The sequence below is a fragment of the Polyergus mexicanus genome, unplaced genomic scaffold (genome assembly GCF_030449975.1).
Source record: "Polyergus mexicanus isolate NDT 795.1 unplaced genomic scaffold, iyPolMexi1.0 SCAF_23, whole genome shotgun sequence".
Lineage (NCBI taxonomy): Eukaryota > Metazoa > Arthropoda > Insecta > Hymenoptera > Formicidae > Polyergus > Polyergus mexicanus.
In genome coordinates, this window is record NW_027223343.1 from 4616612 (window position 1) to 4629931 (window position 13320).

At 34.4% G+C, this 13320-nt stretch overlaps 1 protein-coding gene across 2 annotated transcripts in view; it reads left to right on the top strand.

Annotated features, from left to right (window-relative positions):
• Positions 1–13320, top strand: part of Sol1 — a 279883-nt gene that overhangs the window by 118069 nt on the left and 148494 nt on the right. For both annotated transcript variants that reach the window (XM_070312774.1, XM_070312775.1), the window contains exon 5: positions 11290–11446. In XM_070312774.1, the coding sequence (XP_070168875.1) occupies positions 11290–11446 (157 nt within the window). The remainder of the gene's footprint in view (positions 1–11289; positions 11447–13320) is intronic.

The window sequence follows — 13320 nt, forward strand, 5'->3', positions numbered from 1 at the left end:
GTACCCATGGAGGGTTATTTTATACAATATATAATATAATTTTGTAAAATAATATATAACTTAAGAGAGAGGAAAAATATATTTTATACTTGAGAGATTAACTATATCGCAGATATCCCTTTTTTCCTCGATTAAAAGAGACGCGATGCGAAAGACGCGAAAACCGTCCGCGGCACGATGACGGTACCGACGACCAATTAATTATTAATCTTCTCGATACCTGTCGCGATCGTATTTAGGAAAGGAATTTTATGGAGTCTCGCACCGCTACATTACTGCTCGAGTATCGCCGCGCGAATGATAATAAACACGTAAGAAAGGAATTTGAGCGTCTCGCCCCACTACAGTTCTATTCAAGTGCCTTTGTATAAATGATAACAAGATCGTGATACGTAAACAATGTTGACGCGCGTCAATGTTTACGTCACCAAGGCCCATGTTAGGTATTGTTCTAATTCGCTGCCAAAATATTTTACGTACTATAAAATATACAATATATAGGAAATATTAAATTATATAAATATTTTAAATTATAGATCAATTATTTATTAATGTATCACGGATATTATCGTTATATTAATTTGGTTTCCTTTAAATGAATAAATTACAAAATATGTAATTCGAGATTTATCGTCGTAATATATATATATATATATATATATGTAATTACATATTATTTATAAAAGTTTATTAATTATTAATTATATTTTAATAGCAAATAATTTCCCGATACTGATCGCGCGATCACGTTTAGAGAAAGAATTCAACGGAGTGTCTCGCACGACTATTTTCCTGCTTCAGTGTCGTCGCGTGAAAAATTTTATACAAGTATATATTTTTAATTAATTTTAAATATTTTAAAGGTAAATTTTTTGTCGTAATTTCGGCTTCTTATTTAGAGTTCTGGGTAGCATTCCACGAGATCTAAAGGAAACTCTTAATATTCTTACGCTCTCACCAATATCGTAAGAGATATCGCGATTTTTTAATTATTTTTATTTATTATTATTTATAAAAATTAAATGGATTTTATAATATTTGCCGTTAATATTTAATATGCTATGAGTAGCTCTCATTAAGATATCCACTTTTAAAAAGGCTTGCAAGTATTGTTATCTCTTTGTACCGGCACTCCCGATCACGAAACAATCACACGAGATACACTTTATTATATCGTAAGAGAGAAAATATGAAAAATACGATTTGCTTGATTTTATACGACGCCAAAATCATGCGCCACTCGTTACAACAATACTATCTCTATTATTGAATTATTTTGTTTTATTTCTTATTTTTAAAAGTTAATCAATTGTTAATTACAATAATCACATTAAATTATTTTTCGATACTTGTTGCGATCTCGTTTAGAAAAAGAATTGACGATGTCTCGCGCTCTACTACCTTACTGTTCGAGTGTCGCCGTGCGACTGATAGAACATAATACGTTAATAATATCGTGCTAATGTTTACGCCGCCAAGGCCGAAAACAATGTTATTGATAATTGGCAGCCGAATATTTTGCGTACTATGACGTATATCGCGGAATATTAAATCGTACAAGTATTTTAAATTATTTACTTAATAAACGATTAATAATATTACGGAGCTTATCGTTAATTACTCGGACGGATGCAATTCGACTATTTTATCGCGCGTTCTCGATCCGAATCATATTTAAATCGTCGAAAAGTCAAACGATAAAGTATCGGACAAAATATTATTAAATTTAAAATATTTTTAAAGAGACAATTATTTCTTATAAAGGAAGAAAAGATCGCGACAAAACGATAAATTACAATTTTCATTTCTGTCACTTCGACTCTTGGTTAAATGTATATCACGCGAAATACGCGCCTCGAAATTTATCGTTGCGATATAATTATGTATTATTTAAAATATATAAGATAAAAGATAATTAATTTTATTTATCGTATTAAATTATTTTCCGATACTTGTTGCGATTTCGTTTAGAAAAGGAATTTGATAATGTTTCGCGCTCTATTACCTTACTGTTCGAGTGTCGCCGTGCGACTGATAGAACATAATACGTTAATAATATCGTGCTAATGTTTACGCCGCCAAGGCCGAAAACAATGTTATTGATAATTGGCAGCCGAATATTTTGCGTACTATGACGTATATCGCGGAATATTAAATCGTACAAGTGTTTTAAATTATTTACTTAATAAACGATTAATAATATTACGGAGCTTATCGTTAATTACTCGGACGGATGCAATTCGACTATTTTATCGCGCGTTCTCGATCCGAATCATATTTAAATCGACGAAAAGTCAAACGATAAAGTATCGGATAAAATATTAAATTTTAAATATTTTTAAAGAGATTAATTATTGCTTATAAAGGAAGAAAAAAATCACGACGAAACAATTTTGATTCCTGTCACTTGGACTCTTGGTTAAATGTATATCACGCGAAATACGCGCCTCGAAATTTATCGTTGCGATATAATTATTTAAGATATATAAGATAAAAGATAATTAATTTTATTTATCGTATTAAATTATTTTCCGATACTTGTTGCGATTTCGTTTAGAAAAGGAATTTGATAATGTTTCGCGCTCTACTACCTTACTGTTCGAGTGTCGCCGTGCGACTGATAGAACATAATACGTTAATAATATCGTGCTAATGTTTACGCCGCCAAGGCCGAAAACCATGTTATTGATAATTGGCAGCCGAATATTTTGCGTACTGTGACGTATATCGCGGAATATTAAATCGAACAAGTATTTTAAATTATTTACTTAATAAACGATTATTAATATTACGGAGCTTATCGTAAATTACTCGGACGGATGCAATTCGACTATTTTATTGCGCGTTCTCGATCCGAATCATATTTAAATCGACGAAAAGTCAAACGATAAAGTATCGGATAAAATATTAAATTTTAAATATTTTTAAAGAGATTAATTATTGCTTATAAAGGAAGAAAAAAATCACGACGAAACAATTTTGATTCCTGTCACTTGGACTCTTGGTTAAATGTATATCACGCGAAATACGCGCCTCGAAATTTATCGTTGCGATATAATTATTTAAGATATATAAGATAAAAGATAATTAATTTTATTTATCGTATTAAATTATTTTCCGATACTTGTTGCGATTTCGTTTAGAAAAGGAATTTGATAATGTTTCGCGCTCTACTACCTTACTGTTCGAGTGTCGCCGTGCGACTGATAGAACATAATACGTTAATAATATCGTGCTAATGTTTACGCCGCCAAGGCCGAAAACCATGTTATTGATAATTGGCAGCCGAATATTTTGCGTACTATGACGTATATCGCGGAATATTAAATCGTACAAGTATTTTAAATTATTTACTTATATATAATAAACGATTAATAATATTACGGAGCTTATCGTAAATTACTCGGACGGATGCAATTCGACTATTTTATTGCGCGTTCTCGATCCGAATCATATTTAAATCGACGAAAAGTCAAACGATAAAGTATCGGACAAAATATTAAATTTTAAATATTTTTAAAGAAATAATTATATTCTTTATAAAGGAAGAGAAAGATCATTACAAAACAATAAATTACAATTTTGATTCCTGTCATTTCGACTCTTGGTTAAATGTATATCACGCGAAATACGTGCCTCGAAATTTATCGTTGCGATATAATTATGTATTATTTAAGATATATAAGATAAAAGATTAAATTATACAAGTATTTTAAATTATAGAACATTTATCTAATAAAAGATTAATATATTCCGTCATCCATATGCGTTCCGTCAAAATTTACCTCTAAAATATTTAAAATTGATTTAAGATATATACTTGTATATAAAATTCAATATTTTATATATATATATATATATACATATATAAAATATTGAATTTTATATACAAGTATATATGTTAAATCAATTTTAAATATTTTAGAGGTAAATTTTTTCGCAATTTTGGCTTTTTATTTAGAGTTCTGGGTAGTATCCCACGAGATATAAAAGAAGCTCTTAACATTTTTACGCTCCAACCTATATTGCAAGAAATATCCGTTGTTTTTCATATGACATTTTGTGAAAACCTGACAGTATACCGGTAATCGGGCTCTTTTATATAAATGTAAAAGAATTAATTAACAATATTAATGATTAAAACTCCTTTGAATTTGAAAGAACACGGTTAAAATTATAAAAAAATATAATAATTATAATAGAATATATCTTCGCGTTTTGGAAATCACAATTTTTCATATATGTCGTATAAAAATATATCCAAATATTGGGAGAGATAGATTTTTTCGCATTTTCGGTTTTTTATTTAGTTCTAGGTAGTATCCCACGAAATAGAAAAAAAACTTTTAATATTTTTATGTTCAAACCAATATTGCAAGAGATATCGCGATTTTTTTATCATTTTTGTCTATTATTATTTATAAAAATTAAATGGCGCATTTCATAATATTTTATATAACACACACACTGTGTGTAATATTCTAATAATATGTCATCAGTAGCTCTCATCGAGATATCCATTGTTAAAAAAGCATGTTAAATTGATACTCGAAAATATTATTACCTCATTTCCCCGCGATGCTGATTGGTTATCTCGACGCTGCGCTGTGCATTATTTTATATCAATAAAAGTCTATCATGACTGAGCGACACATTTGAGATTTCAAATATTAAGTACGTGTGTAATTTTTATTTTATTATTTAAAAAAAACGGCAAACTAGAGTTAATATGTAAGTAATTATACAACATATACACACACACATACAAAATGAATGGCGCGTGTGTAGTGCGTTTATATTGTTCTGGTATAGATACAAAAAAAAAAATTAAAAGAACAAATATTTGTATGTCAAAATTTGTAAAACATTAAAACTATTAATGGGTTAAGGTATAATTATCATTTTTGTGTTAGCATATGGAGAAATGTCTTTAAATTATCATACTACATCTAAAACATAGAATGATAAATTTCACTCCGACAAATGTTAGCAATTAAACTTCAAATATTAAGTTGAGGAGCACCATTCATTTTCGACTTATCTAAATATACATGATATAATTCAAGATGAGTGGAGTAAAATAGGAATCCCAGTATTGTCAATATATCTAAGTTTGCATTCGTATACTAAGAAAGTTATAAGGAGTATAGGGGCAAAGTACTCTTGAATTTAACTCGTTATTGCCGGGATGGGGTGCGGCGGGGTTGTTTACAAGAGTGCATCTCAAGCTGTGCACTATTCCGCGAACCATGCGCTTGTTTACCTTTTTATCTGACAGCGCTCTTTGTTCCATGAGCGACAGCAGTTGTCTCTCTACCTGTGTTTTCCGAAAAAAATAAAGAAACTTAAGAGGCGACTCTTCGTCTTTCCTTTTCCTTCTCTCTTTTTTTTCGTAGTTTTGTATTGCACAAGATACGCGAGTCTCGCAACAACTCCAGGAAGCATCCTGTATATCGCCATTATCTGTATTACTTCTTTAAGAACCGAGATTTCTCCTCCCAATGAACGGCGGTAACATTCGTCGCGCACTTTGCGTAAGTAGAAAGAGTCGTTCGGCATGAAATTACTCAACGAGGGGAGTATTCGAGTGTGCCATACTCCTTATCCATTCACGTTAAGCGCCTAGCAAAGTATTTAGAAAGCTTATAATAGAAGCGCGGTGCGAGAAACAAACGCGCAAAGAACGTTTAGTCTCGCATGAACGTCGAATCGATCCCATTCCGCGAATAACATATTCCGTAGCTTTTCTCCGTAGAAAATCCTACATCCTCTCCTTCTGCGTCTGTCTATGTGCAATATATGTGGTTTTCTTGTCTTGACTCGCGTGTACTTTATGTGCTCGTTCATGCAAGGATTCCAGATTTGCGGAAGATCCCGCACATACCCATAAAAAAAATCAAGAATGCGGTGCGCGAGGACGAGATCAAAGAGAATTACGTCGAAAACAAGCTGGCTGTAAGACGTCAATGTAAATGACGTCAATGTACATCGTTTTAGATTCGCTGCAGTGAAAATGAATGCAGGTTATTGATTCTCTTTGCACTCGGCCATCAATAGAATATATCAAGTCTTCCCCCCCCCACTCCCCCCTCTCTCTTTCTCTCTTTTTTTTCTCTTTTTTTTTCTGCCTGTCTGTCTGTCTGTCTCTCTCTCTATCTCTCTCTCTCTCTATGCTTCCTCATTCATGAACCTAAGCCTTTTAAAGTGGCAAGCTTGAATCCATAAGCCCTAACTTCATACAACTTCTGTCGCAGATTAAACTACGGGATTGTTAAAAGCTTTGCTATGTATAATTCTCTGTTGAAATATTAAATGTGATGCAATTACGTAATTTATATGATTAACTGAATGATTACGTAATTTATATGAGTAAATACACGTATTGTCGAGATTGCATTGTTGAAATAACCATGATTATGCAGGATGTTGATCGTAGCGAGCGATGCAATCTGTCGATCGAAATTGGAAATCTCTGCCGGAATACGACTCTCGCACACAAGATCCCTATATAATATATAACCCGGAAATTAAAAATATTAGTATGAAACTACGAGAATATGTAAAGAATCTTTATAAATATTATACACACACACACACACACATTGGTTTTTAACTGTCTGAATTTATTGAATTAGAGATTAAAATAAATCCCTAAAATTGATCGATACAATTTTTATTTTATTATTTGCAAAAAATAAAAAGAGATATAAAAGAATTTTATAAATAAAAATTCTTTTAACAAGATTCTCTCTCTCTCTCTCTCCCGCTCTCTTTGTCTTAATAATTTTAATATAGCTACATATTAATACTTTAAGCAATTTATAATTATTTGAACAATTGGCAATTATATTATAAACTAAGAGTATATAATCTTTCTATATAAAATTTATTTATATCTTCCTTCGCGCGCGTTTGAAAATAATAAACAGGAAAAATATATAGCTCAGTTTCGGGAAATATTTTATTTTTTTTACAATAAATTTTAGGGAGCGAATAAAAAATAATTTATCGTAACATTTACTGTGTATTTTCAAAGCTTCATAATTTTTTTTAAATTTCCGACTCAGAAACCTTTCTTTCTTCAAGCCCCAGCGATTCAAAAAAGAGAAGTTTTTTAACTCTCAAACGATGCGCCGAGACGTAACAATGTCACTGGGAATACGTTCCTCTTTCTTCTCTTTATTTCCATCTACGTCTTCCGTTCCCTGTATATGCGAATGTCCGAGAATGTGATGCGGAATTTTATGCATCGACACTGGGCTACGCCCGTCACCTCCGCTCTGTAAAATATTCAGATAAGATCTGTCGGGATACACGTCGTCTCATCTACGGAAGCTCGATATGTGCATACGCGGGATATAAAAGCGCGCTGTATGGAAATTGCAAATTGATCATCGTACCGTTATATATCGGCACGTCATTCTTATAAAGATATTAAATTCGCCGTTTTTTCGCAAATTTCATTTATTAAACGAAAGCGTGCCGATATGAATGATACGCGATTGTTTATAAAACGCGATGTCCTCAGTCGTGTGATGCGAAAAGTACAGGAACAGAATAATATTGTAACTTTGTCCATTTGAACGAAGCCGATATCAGTATCCCCTGATGCAATAAAGAACGTGAGTCTGCATAATAACGAAAAATGCAACGATAGAAAAGAGAAACATTAAAAAATTAAACATGAAAATATTTTGAAAATTTGCGATCGTAATTTCGAGATCAATATGACATACGAGAGAGAGAGAGAGAGAGAGAGAGAGAAGGAGAGAGAGTTTTGATTCGCCACTAGACTCGTAATTGGAACTGGATTCCCAATGGAGCTATTTCATAATTCAAACGTATACGCGGCTCTTTTCCCGATAACGCAAAAATTTGAAATAAATCAGTGTGTCGGGTGATTTACAGCGAGCATTAAGCATACAGTGCATCGGGAAATCACATCGTTAATTTCAACCGCGCGCGGTATGACAAGTATCTTATTCTTTCTTCAACAGATTAACGTTACGCGTCAGATAACGCGAATGCGATGAATATCGATGAAAGATTTCTTGAAAGAAACATATCGGAATAGTATCTTCTATTTATGTAAGATGTGCATTTTTTTTTTTCAACGTGATATACTTCGGTTCTATGAATGTCAGTTTCCCTCCTCCCCTCCCGCGAAAAATAGGTTCACTGTATGCATGAATGTATGTGTGTGTGTGAAGTCGGCCTCACAGCCTTATCCGCACCGACATTAAACTTCGAATAGTTCGTCAAGACTCAGAGGAGAACGGATAGAAGACGAAAACGCGCAGACGGAAAAAGAGTATTTAAGGGACTGAGCGAAATTAATGAAAAGTTCCAATTTACGAAGAGAGGAAAATAAAGAGACAAAGCGCCACCATCTTTTCACCCGCGAGAGAAGCAAAGTTCGCCGCTTCACTTTTCTTTTTTCAGATTTATCATTGTTTTGAGAGGACTGACGTTTCGGGGCTATCAGCATCAGCGCGATATGAATCGAATATCGAGTGGAGTATGCATCATTCGGTGCGGTTCAGTTTTTTCTCTCACCCTTTCCAGATGCCTCTCGACACACGTCTCCTCGTATTAAAGTTCGAAGCGCACGAGGAGAGCAGAAATAATATTCTCTGCGATTTAGAACTTGAAACTTGAAGGATAAAAGGGAAATTTGTCTATTTAAATAAATAGACAGATATCTGTTTTTTTAAATAAAAATTTTACAATTCTCTAGACTTTTATAATTTCTTTCCTAATATTGTTTTTATATGAAGTATTTTTTGGATTTAATAAAAATAAAAATTAATTCCATTTGTATAGAATTTTTTGTGATTTTTTTTTAAGAAGTACCTTTGTAACTTCTGCACTTTATATAATCGTTTTACTATTATAAAATTAAGAAGCTGTAGAAAAAGAGCATGTGCTACATTCAAAGCTTCACGGTTGTTATTAGGGTTGCACGAGACCCAAGACAAGATAATATTCGCAAAAATATTGTATTGGTCTTGAAAATTTTAATCTTGTCTTGTCTTGCCTTGATTTTTATTAACAGTCTTTATTTAACACTAAATTATTTGTCAGCTTGATAAAAAACAGAAAATAGTAAGTATATCCGATTTCTTCTGTTATCCGAAGCGATTTTCGTTTCTTCTTTACCGCGTATGCTTACATCTCGATTGTGCAGACGCAGTCTAAAAATTAAACCAAGTTCTTCCGCTGAACATGCAAACATTTCCGAAAGTGATAATGAAAGTTCGGAAGTAAGTGCAGTTAAACAATGCACATAGAAAACTTATTTTAAGTATGAAACAAGAAACAATGAAAAAATCGGCGTATGTTTATTATGTCAAAAAGAAAATGTGACTAAAGAAATAAAAATGAAAAATAGTAACACTACTGGATTAAAGAAACATTTGGAGAAAGATCATAAAAAAGCATATGAAGATTTATTTGGATTAAAAGCATTGAAAAATAAAATATTGTCAGAAAAATAAAAAGCGATAGATATATTTTTAATCGTAAGTATTGAAATTAAACTTTATAAATTAAGTAATATAAAGTAATTAATTTGCGCTATTTTTATGTCACATTAAAGCGTGTAATGATAATGATGCGCAGACTCTTTAAATTTAAATTTTTTAAAGTTTTTAAATTTATAAATGTTTTTATTTACTAACAATAAATAAAATTTGTTTTCTTTCTCGCCTATTTCCATATTAATTAAAATCTCCGTTCACAGATCGGGGACAATTAGATAACTTTTCTTAAAAATCAAGACTTCTCGATAAGCTCAAGAATCTTGATAATTTATTTTGGTATTGTCTTGATAATTAATTTAAAATCTTGTCTTGATCTTGTCTTGAAATTCAAGACAAGATCAAGACTATATCAATACTATATTCGAGAAGTAGATAAATCATTATTTCGTAATCTGATTACGTTCTTAAAATATTATAAGGCCTAATAGAAACTCCGTTTATCAAGATAATTAATCGAGTACAATGCACCCGATCTCTCTCTCTCTCTCTCTCTCTCTCTCCGCAACTACTATTCGCTTTACTTATAATGGGACTTTGCCAATGGGCGTGTTAACGATTAATTCGTCCTGAAACTCAACATTTCTCTCGTGCAATCTCTTCATCAATGAAAGAGAAAGAGAGAGACAGAGGCAGCCGGCACCCTCCTCTAACTCCCCTGTCCGTTCTTTTTTTTTTTTTTTTTGGATCTTCCGGAAACTGCCGCTTTTTCCTCTTGCCTTTGTTTCAAGTACAAAAGAACGATCCCGGGCATTCTGGGAATCGCGCGAACCAGCGATGTAATTGCCCGTACATATCCCGTAGAAAATTTAAAAACGGCACAAGAGAGTCCTTTATACGCAATTCCGGTCGTGCTTTCAACAAAATCGGCCGGCACTGAATCCTCCTATCGTTATCGTTTATCGAGTCGCTAATCCCCGTATTCGACATCCTGTATAAAATTCCGTACGTAAATAGGGATCGCCATTATATCCCCTATACACTGTTCGCACCGTACGCATCGCCCCGTTTTATCTCGCGCGGCCATTTTCTGCAGAAACTAATTAATTGAAAGAAATTAAGATTAACTTTCCGATCGGTGTATGTGCATCCGCGCCGTTATACGCTTCCATTAATTGTAAATGAGAGACGATACGAGCGGAATCATTCTACCGTGGCGACGCCTTTAAACAAAGAGTGTGAAACGTGCGACTAGTTAATCAATACGTAACGGGTTCTGTATAGGATATATATATATATATATATATATATATATATATATATATATATATATTTACATAGTCTAAGGACACGCCAGGAAGCGTTAATTTTATTTCATTTCGATTCCTATATCCGCGAGAAGCAACTCTCAAATAGGATTCCCTCTGCGTGTCCCGATATCTATCCGTAGGTTTTTCAAAATGGCGAAAGAGAGATTGTTTGTAACGATATCGAAAAGGAAGAGTTTGCTGGAATCGAGAGGATAAAAATTTTTTACTGAGAAATTATAACTAATTGAAAGATTGTGAAAATCTCTCTCGTATATAAAATAGGATTATTTATCGTCAAAATTTAATAAAGAAATAATAATTTATTTATTTTGGTATCACATTTCGCTCGTTTTAGGCCAAAAGAAATTTAAACGCATCCCTCAATTCACATCGAACACATTTTTCCATGTTTGAAGAATCTTTTACGACGTATCCGCGTAGAAGATCATCTCGTGAAGCAAGAGATGTGTGATAACGTGTATCTTCTTTGTCTGTTTTAGGTTTATTCGAGACGAACGGCCTACTGGTACCCGGTACGATGTGCGATTACGAGTTCGTCAATTCGCAATCGACGTCCCATTACGGACGATTCTATTCACCGCGCTACCCGTCCTCCTACCCAAAGAACATCCGGTGCTCTTACCTCTTCCGGGCAAGGTAACTGTAAACCGACCTAGTCGTGAACTTGCGCGTACTGTATTCTATAGGGAGAGGAAGAGAAAGAGAGAGAGAGAGAGAGAGAGAGAGAGGGAGGGGGGGTTAAGGAGGAGGAAGGCAAGGGAGAGCCTAATCCATATATAATGCATCTCTGTGGCTAATCTCCGCTGTCGCCATATATATCTACTACTGTCTTAGCGAATTTAACGAGACGACAGTTCGTAATCCTGCTCGCAGTTAATTAACGTCCAATCTAGCGTATTGGAGAATATGTTTGATCATCTCAGGCTCAACATTGCGTTTCTCTCTGTCTCTCTCTCTCTCTCGTGCAACTTCCGCGAGGGACAAAAAAAAAAATTTCGCGTTTCGAACCGTTAAATCTCCTCTCTCTGGTCTCTCTCGCTAGTCTCGAATCACTGATCAACGTTGAATTTTCGTACAGACGCGTTGCTACCGTCATCGAAAATTTTCCGGCTTCCCGGCCGGTCCAACTTTCGCCGTTCCTCATCTCGGCTTCTTGTTGTTACTCGCGGCTGCCGAAAGTTTTGTCGCGAGCTGGTTTACGGTACAATGCCATAAAAGCTGCGTACTGCGGAGCTGGGGAGGAAAAAGTGGCAAGTTCTTGGCATGATCCCTCGCAGGAAGCGCCACTATTTTCCAGCCGGTTCTGTGAAACGCGCTGAGATTACTCGCTGGACTCTCGTCGCGATTTATCCGCGAAAACGCGATCCAATGGCGAGCGAGAAAATGTCAGGCGGTGATATTTGTTTGCCGAAGTATATATTACATTTAAAAGAAAAATTTTATCTTCATATAAACTTCATTACTTTTTACTTGTAGAACAAAATCAATGTTAACAAAATATCGACAAAAACTATTCAATTTTGAAAACTGTAGTTAAATAATTAAGCAGTGAGGTGATAATGAAAATACTATTCGCAAATATTTTAGCCACGTTTGTGGATTTCTTGCAAAGGTGCTTTAAATTTTTTGAAAAATGATTCTTTTTCGAAATGGTTTATCCCGGAGGAAAATTATTCTGTTCCACTTTCTATTTAATTTATTTAATAGAATTCTATTTATCTAGCATGATTTCTAATTTTGCGTTATAGAAGATCCATCCGTAAATGTCATAACTCATATCAACGTATCGCGTGATACAGTTCATCGGTTACGGTGGATGTCTGATCCGTGTGTACGGCGATCAAAGGAAATGGTTAACGGTGTCGAGTCAGAACGTCGCTCAATCGTGATGAATTTAATCGCGGCCAATACACGCGGATGTGATTTCCGTAGTATTATGGATCGTTGTTTAATTGCCGTAATTGTGTCAAAGTAGCGCAACCTCCCACCCCTCCGCCTCCCCCGTTACCATTTCCCCTTCTCCCTTTTCGCTTCCTCTATATGTCTAACAGTTATGTCAACACAACGGCCGGCTCCGCTATGACAGCCGCTATAAAGCCGACGGATGTATATATGTATATCGCACGTGCAGTCTATTCGCTCTCCAGGTATTCATGACACTCGCTCTATATTAACGCGCTATATTGCTCTGACGATGGTCTCGCCTTTGTCATGTAGCGATCGCTGCGAGCGAGCTATCTCGACAGTCGTTGCCGGATACGAGAAAACGGAAGGAGGATAGAAGGAAATATAATACAATTTCACGCAATATTTCGATTCAGTGTTTTCTTACGACGTAAGTTTTTTTAACGTACTCTTTTACAAAGGTATATTCTTTCTCTCTCTCTCTCTCTCTCTCTGTCGTTTGACGATGAATCTTTTTGCGCAAAGAGAGATTTGTGGTCTCGCCACGCCGTTCGCAGCCGCCACTACCACACACTGCCGTCGTTTTAACAAATTCATACGCTAGG